This window comes from Rhinopithecus roxellana, chromosome 12 (genome assembly GCF_007565055.1).
Source record: "Rhinopithecus roxellana isolate Shanxi Qingling chromosome 12, ASM756505v1, whole genome shotgun sequence".
In the NCBI taxonomy this organism is placed as follows: domain Eukaryota; kingdom Metazoa; phylum Chordata; class Mammalia; order Primates; family Cercopithecidae; genus Rhinopithecus; species Rhinopithecus roxellana.
In genome coordinates, this window is record NC_044560.1 from 55,820,425 (window position 1) to 55,828,344 (window position 7,920).

The following is a 7,920-nucleotide window of genomic DNA, read 5'->3' on the forward strand; positions in this document are numbered from 1 at the left end:
GAAACTTAAAGAAGGCCAGTGGTGCCAGGGCACAGTGAGATGGGCAGGAGAAGGAGGGAGGGGCAGGCAGGGCCCACTCGAGTGGGGCTGAGGCATCAAGCTGGGTGAGGCAGTGGGGAGCTTGTCATGGCCTAAGTGCACAGCAAAGCCGGGGCGCGCTTGGCAGGGAGCATTTTTATCTCGAGGAGATGACATTGGCTGCTTCGTGGAGGAAGGTGAGAGAGGAGGAAGACGTGAGAGCACTGTGGGGTCGATGGTGGAGTGGAGGAGGAGAGAGGGAGAGAAGGAGAGAGGGGGATGTTGGAGCATCAAGGCTGCTGGGAAGCCAGCCATGCTGAGACCCATGTGGGCCTGTGGGTCTGTCCCCGCTTTACCACAGTGTGTCTGCACCCCCGCATGGGGCAACCGTGACATGCTCTTGTGTCTGTGACCCGCAGGCATCATGCTGGGCCGCATGGGTGACAGCGGGGCCCCCCTGGTCAGCTTCTGCCAGTGCCTCAATGAGTCGGTCATGAAGATTGTGGCAGTGGCTGTGTGGTAAGCCTCCTCATTTACCCACCTCACCCCAGCCAACCCTGGGTGGATGGAGGGAAGACATGACCCCACCCTCTTCTCCCCTAAAGTGAGCAGAAAGCTGCGCCCAGGCTCAGCCCTGGGCCAGGGCCTCCGGAGCTACATGTGTTTCCATGGGTCCCCCAGCCCCAGCCAGGCCTGGCTCCAGCCCTGGGCCCCCTGCCCCTTCCAGCCTGGTCTAAGAGCTCAGCCCGGCTCTGCTGCTCTCCTGGGCTCAGTTTCTCCATCACGTGGAGACTTATCAGCTCAGCTTCTGCAGAAAGGAAAGCTGGCGGTGAGAACCAGCTGCTATTCCTTGGTCCAGAGTTCAGAGTTCAGGAGCTCAGTGGGGAACACAGAGGTAGGCCTGCCCAGGCTCACTGTGTAGGCTCTGGTGTTGTTGGGCCTAAAATGGGGGCCTCCTGAAGGCAGGGCAGGGGAAGGAGTGGCAGAGGTTGTCCGGGGCTGGGGCGGTGGAGGTAACGGTATGAAGGACGCCATATGCTGAGCCTGGGCCGGGCACCTTGGCACAGTCTCGCTCTGTCCTCGCAGGAGCCCAAGGAGGCTCAGGGAGAAGGCCGCACAGCGATGTAGGGCTGGGGCTGAGGTGTGCCTGCCTGCCTGGTTCCTGAGTCTGGCTGCCCCGCCGCCCCCAGGTATTTCCCCTTCGGCATTGTGTTCCTCATCGCCGGCAAGATCCTGGAGATGGATGACCCCAGGGCCGTCGGCAAGAAGCTGGGCTTCTACTCAGTCACCGTTGTGTGCGGGCTGGTGCTCCACGGGCTCTTCATCCTGCCCCTGCTCTACTTCTTCATCACCAAGAAGAACCCCATCATCTTCATCCGCGGCATCCTGCAGGCCCTGCTCATCGCGCTGGCCACCTCCTCCAGGTAGCCCCAGGGACGGACAGGACGATGGGGAGCTGGGAGGGGCTGAGTCCTGTCCGTCTGGCCAGTCATCATGTGTTCATAGCCACAGAACCACCAAAGCACCAGTGTGGCCCACCTCACAAACACGGGGATGGCTGGGGCTAGGGTAACAAGACCGACGGGGCGGGGGGTGGGGAGGGGATACTTTCGGCCTCTCTCGAGGCCTCCCCGTCCCCGATGGCCCCAGTCCTCAAGCTCACTGAGTCCCTGTGGGGGCAGCTTCCGCGCCAGGGCAGACACACAGTGCAGTGGATTCTGTGGGAAATCACATCAGCAATGCTGCCTTTTGCCCCACAGGGTGCTTCTCCTGCAGTTGGGCCCTGTGTTGCTCTAGGAGCTGGGCCTGTCCACTGCTGCTGGGATGTCCTGGCTGGGTGCCCTGTCACAACCTTGGCAGTGTTGCTAGACCTCAGGGACTTGATTTGAGCCATGGCTCTGTCATACACTTGCTGTGCCTGGGCATTGCTTTCCTCATGCACAAACTGGGGGAGATTCCAGCTTCCAGCTCACGGGTTTGCTGTGGAGGTTGAGCTCCTCCTTGCCAGGCTGGGCCAGGTGAGCCAGCACTTGGCCTCGAGGATCCCAAACCACAGCCCAATGCAGAGACCTCGGGAATTTAGAGTTGTGCAAACCACGTCGTTGGTAGAGGGGACAGGAAGGAAGTGGTCCCTCATGGAGCATTTAGTGCTGTGAAGGCAGGGTGGCTCTCCCCATGGCAAGTGTCTGAGCTCCACATTAAGGGAGTCACAGGAACTTACCCCACATCTTTCTGGCACTGAAGTCCTCACTCTTCCCTCCAGCCCTCACTTGGGCCTCAGCTTCTCCATCTGTAAAATGCCCTGCAGGCCTCTGTACGCGGCAGTCATATGACACCCACCCTTGGCAGCAGACTCACCTCCTGCAGGACTCAGGAGGAGCAGATTCCAGTGAAGAAAAGCCCAGGAGCCATTGCCAGGAACACCTTCCTGAGGATAGGGGGTCGGGGGCAGGACAAAGCCCCAAACATGCCAGTTCTCATGCCAGGGGCCAAGCCTGCCAGAGCCAGCAGCCCCCTGGCCATCTCCCGCCAGCAGGAACCGCAGCCTCAAGCCCAACAGGTCTGGAGCTCCTGAGAGGCTCTGACGAGTAGAACTGGCCTTCCAGGCAGAGGCCCAGGAGAGAGGAAGACTCGGGGGCCACACCAGCCTGTGTTTTAGTCCCAGCACTGCCACTAGGAACTCTCATGATAAACATAGTAACAATAATAGCCATGGTCACCATCGACTGAGTGGGCTCAACGGGCCAGGTGCTGTCCAAGCCTGTAGTCATTTAATCCTCCTAGTAGCTCTGTGACCCCGGTCTTTTTGGGACAAAGATGCTAAGGCACAGGGTTCAGGAACTTGCCAGGGCCACTTGACAGGAGGCTGGAATCTAAGCCCAGGCAGCCTGGCCCAGGGCCCTGCTGCTCAGACTTCCATATCCCTTGGCACAGCAGTGTGACACGAGTCAGCCCCGCCCTCTGGGCGTCCGCTTCCTCATCTGTAAAATGCACCCAAACACCTCCCTCATAGGAAGAACCAAGTGAGAGCACTGCAGTGCCAGTGGTCCTTCCCTCCTGCCGGAGCAGTGTCACAGGAGCACAAACACTCCTGGCGGGGTGGCTGCGTAGGGTGGGGTGAGCTTCCCAACGGAGGCCCTGGCCATCCTGGAAGAGGGTGCTGGGCAGACACCGGCCCCTCTAACCGTAGCTCAGCCACACTGCCCATCACCTTCAAGTGCCTGCTGGAGAACAACCACATTGACCGGCGCATCGCACGCTTCGTGCTGCCCGTGGGTGCCACCATCAACATGGACGGCACTGCGCTCTATGAGGCCGTGGCCGCCATCTTCATCGCCCAGGTCAACAACTACGAGCTGGATTTTGGCCAGATCATCACCATCAGGTGCACCCTGACACTGCACCTGTGTGGATGGGGCGGGGGCTGGAGGCCTTGAGGATTCCCAGGCTCCGACGCCTGAGGGGTCTCTGAGATGAGCAAACCTGGGCTTGGGGCATGGTAGGCAGAGGACCAGGGCTGGGAGCTCCGAGCCTGGAGGACAGGCTGAGAGGGAGGGCATTGCTGGTGGGCACAGGGCAAGCAGAGGCCAGGGACAGGATTCAGGGCCTCGGAGAGGAAGCCGGTGCTGCAGGAGCTGAGGAAGGGGTGCTGGGGTGGGGCTGAGGCTGACGGAGCCCTCACAGGCTAGCCAAGCACACAGGTCTGACCCTGGAGGCCAGGCCCCAGAGGGAGGCAGGCAGAGCCACGTGGTGGTCAATCAGAGTCCCTGGGCAGCTCCATAGCAATATAGCTTCCCGGAACCCACAGAGACACAGCTCCAGACACAGGTGTTTGCACATCCCCCAGGGGTTCTCCTGAGGCTAGGAATGGGGGTCCATGGGGCTGCAGGACTGTGAGGAGGGACTTGTCCCTGAGAGCTTCCTGGTGTGGCATTCCTACCCACCCCCCACCCCAAATGGCTGTCCCAGAGGCCCTGACACTCCACCTCTTCCTTGGAGCCAGACCCTGACAATGCACCCCGCCCCTCCTGCTGCTCCTCTTCCCCTTCCCACCCCCTGCAGTATCACAGCCACTGCAGCCAGCATTGGGGCAGCCGGCATCCCCCAGGCCGGCCTCGTCACCATGGTCATCGTGCTCACCTCCGTGGGACTGCCCACCGATGACATCACCCTCATCATTGCCGTTGACTGGGCTCTGTGAGTGGACTTTATCTCCAGCTCTAGCGCTTTGGGAGAGGCTGACTTCAGGGTCGGCAGGGATCAGGGTGAGGGGCTGAGTGTCTTCCCCAGGGTAGAAGGCTGGGGACTGCCCTGCTTGGCACCATGGGAGTGTGCGACTCATCAGCACAGGCCTGGCTGCATAGTTTGAGGAGTCCAGTGTTCAAAAATGAAAATGTGGAACCCAGTTCAAAAACTGTAAAGGCCAGGCATGATGACTCACGCCTATATGTCCCAGCACTTTTAGAGGCCAAGGCAGGAGGATTCCTTGAGCCCAGGAATTCAAGACCAGCCTGGGCAACATAGCAAGATCCCCATCTCTACTAAAAATTAGAAAAAAAAATTATCTGGGCGTGGTGACATGTGTCTGTAATCCCAGCTACTTGGGTGGCTGAGGCAAAAGAATTGCCTGAACCCGGGAGATGGAGGTTTCAACGAGCCGAGATGGCGCCACTGCACTCCGGCCTGAGTGACAGAGTAAGACTCTGTCTCAAAAAACAAACAGCAAAAAAACCTATAAAGAATGTCAGGACAGAAACAGCAGAGGATTAAACCAAGCCTGACACTTCTAAGCATGGGGACCTGTCGAACCCACAGCCACAAGAAACTGCTTCAATGATGCCAAAGGGTGGGCTTGGGAGGAGCCAGGAAGCCATCTGGCTGCAGGCTCTGCATGACAGCTGATCACCGGCTGTGCTGTGCTGTGGTGGGTTGAGCACTGCCCTCTTCCAGCTCCCCTTCAAGTGCCCACCACTCATCCCCCACCTTGGCTCACCAGGGACCGTTTCCGCACCATGATTAACGTGCTGGGTGATGCGCTGGCAGCGGGGATCATGGCCCACATATGTCGGAAGGATTTTGCTCGGGACACGGGCACTGAGGTGAGCGCAGTGAGGTCCAGAGGCCGCCAGGAGGGTGGAGCCAGGCGGGGTGGGCAGGGCACTAGATCTTCCACCAACCAGCTGGGCAGCCTCCAGCCAATCCCTCCCTTCATGCCTCTGGGCCTCGGTCTCCTCATCTGTTACAGGGTGACTAATTCCTCTAACATCTATTTATTGAGCACCCGCTGTGGCTGGTGCTGATACAGACACAGGAGGAACACTGGAACAAAATATGATAAAATTCCCCGCCCTCATGGAACTTACACTCTAGTGTAGGGATGGTCTGTCCCGTTTAGCCACGATGTGAGCATTTGTAGGTTTGTGCAGGCTGTGTGGGCTTCAGGCTCCTTCTACAGGCAAATGGAGAAGGCTGTCCCCGCATCATGGGGAAGAAGCTGAGGTCAGGCAGGGGAGCCACTGATTCCCCAGCTGGACCCTGTGGATTAAGTCCCCTCCTCTACTAAGGCAGCTCTAGTGGGAGGCAGGACAGCTTGGGAACAGGAGCCCAGGGAGGCTGTGACCTGCCAAGGTCACACGGCATGTCTGTAGGAAAATCCATCTTGTGGTTCCTAGCCCTGAGCTCATTCTGCCCCACTGGCCCTCAGTCCTCCCTAGTGTCTAACCTTGTTCCCTCCTGCTGCTACCAAGGCCTGTTTCCCTTCACCAGAAACTGCTGCCCTGCGAGACCAAGCCAGTGAGCCTCCAGGAGATTGTGGCAGCCCAGCAGAATGGCTGTGTGAAGAGTGTGGCCGAGGCCTCCGAGCTTACCCTGGGCCCCACCTGCCCCCACCACATCCCCGTTCAAGTGGAGCAGGACGAGGAGCCGCCCGCTGTGAGTCTGGACCACTGCACCATCCAGATCAGTGAGCTGGAGACCAATGTCTGAGCCTGCGGAGCTGCAGGGGCAGGTGAGGCCTCCAGGGGCAGGGTCCTGAGGCAGAAACTCAACTCTCCAACCCTCCTGAGCAGCCGGCAGGGGCCAGGACCACACATTCTTCTCACCCTTGAGAGGCTGGAATTTACCCCGCTTGACAGAAAATGGATCTCAGAGAAGGGAAAGGCCGCACTGGGGAGCCCCAACCAGGGAGTGATGGGCCCGGCATTGCCCGAGGCCCCGCTGTGACAGTTTCCCCGGTGTGAGCCCGGTGAGGGCAGCTGGCAGGGGTTATCCGGCCCCACTTTCTGGATGACAGAGCTGAGGCCCTGAGAGCCGAAAACACTTGTCCAAGGTCTCACGTTAAGGTCAAGACACTAACTCAAATCTTTCAAGCCTCGCCTCTCCTCTTGGAGGACAGGGCAGCCTGTAGCTGTGTCCAGACCCAGGCCACACCCCGTAACAGGTGGCCTCAGCCACATAGCTCTCCCCATGGGGAGCAGCCCAGGGCCGAGCCCCACTGCCTTCCCCAGGCCACAGTGCATCCAGTCTCCTGTCCCTCCACGTGTCTCTTGCAAAGCTCCTTGGATGTGGAGATAGATGTCTTTACTAGAGTTGAAAGGCCCCCGTGACACATCCGGGTCAGCCTCCCACGGGATAGGTAGGCAAACCAGGACTCCGGGAGGGAGGTGCAGCCAGGATGCTCTGGTGGACCTGCCGATGGAGCCCTGGTGTCAGAACTCCCCAAAGGCCTGTGCATCCAAGTGGAGTCAGGTTTTCTATTCCTTTCTGTGTTTGCAAATTCAGTGTTGACTAAATAAAGTTATTTTGTTTTTTACTTATTGTGGGCTTCAACACCTTATGCTAGCCAGTGAATATGATATTAGCTACTGGGCTAATTAATACAGGCAGCCAGAGTGCAGACGGGCCTGTCTGGGCAGCCAGGATATGGACAGGCCTATGCAGGTGGCCAGAATCTAACAGGCTTGTCCATGTAACTGGAGTATAGACAGGTCTATCCAGGCTGCCAGTGTGTGGACAGGCCTGCCAGTGTATGGGCAGCCAGAGTGCAGAGGAGTCTGTCCTGGTGGCTGCAGTAAGGACAGTCCTGTCTGAGCTGTCACATGCAGAAGACAGAGTACAAGCTAGCCTACCCAGGAGCCTATCTCAATAACCACAGGGCAGCAGGGCATTGTCCAGTGTGGACAGACCTCTCTGCTGTGGTCTAGGCTCTGCTCTGCCGGCAGGGCCTTGAGATCGGTCCCCAAAGAAGAAACACATTTCCTTCCCAGTCTGGCTCCTTGTGGTGAATGCTTTGCTTTAGAGAGGGACGTGCCCAGGGACATTTCCAGATGGTCTCCCTCATTCTCCCACCCCAGGCTGCCTCCAGAAGGCCTGCAGGGCACTCAGAAGGGCCCTGGCCACACAGCCTGTTCCAGATACGCCTTGGGGAGAAGATACAGCTCCTGGGTCTGGAGGGGCTTGCACCATGATGCCCATGAAGACACTGAGGCCCAGGGAGGGGACAGGCCTCCTCCAGTTCACCAGCGTCAGGAGGGCACCTGCTCCCAGCGCCCCACTCCTGAACGCCTTCCGCCCTCCTCCCAGGGGCAGAGTCTGAGGAGTCTGGGAAGAGCATGACCCCAGGACACCTCCTCCCACTGCAGGGCTGGGGGCTGTAGGCCTCCATGAGAGCATCCTTCCTTTGCTGAGGCCTCCTCACCTGGGAGAGGTTAGATGTCATCCAATGAGTCATTCCACCTTCATGCGGACAGGCTTACCAGCCCCTTCTTGGTGTCACATCTCTGAGACCCCTTGAGCAATCGAGTCTGTCCCAGCACAAGGCAGGAGTCTGCTCTTTAGTGGACTTGATAGGCGCATCCTCACACTCCTCCAGCAGCAGGGAGGTCACCACTTCCCGGGCATCTG

The 7,920-nt window shown here is 59.0% G+C and overlaps 1 protein-coding gene across 4 annotated transcripts in view; it reads left to right on the forward strand.

Annotated features, from left to right (window-relative positions):
• The window catches only part of SLC1A7 (solute carrier family 1 member 7), a 50,528-nt gene extending 43,696 nt beyond the window's left edge, over positions 1-6,832 (forward strand). The window contains exons 6-11 of one of the 4 annotated variants that reach the window (XR_748968.2): positions 438-537; positions 1,209-1,442; positions 3,237-3,403; positions 4,081-4,215; positions 5,015-5,117; positions 5,785-6,827. Coding sequence is in view for 3 of the 4 variants with exons in the window: in XM_010372215.2 (XP_010370517.2) it covers positions 438-537; positions 1,209-1,442; positions 3,032-3,403; positions 4,081-4,215; positions 5,015-5,117; positions 5,785-6,003 (1,163 nt within the window). In the remaining variant the exon portion in view is untranslated. Of the gene's footprint in view, positions 1-437; positions 538-1,208; positions 1,443-3,031; positions 3,404-4,080; positions 4,216-5,014; positions 5,118-5,765 lie in introns of all 4 variants that reach the window. The other 3 variants (XM_010372228.2, XM_010372215.2, XM_010372223.2) reach the window with 3 other exon arrangements.
• Positions 6,833-7,920: the final 1,088 nt, after the last annotated feature.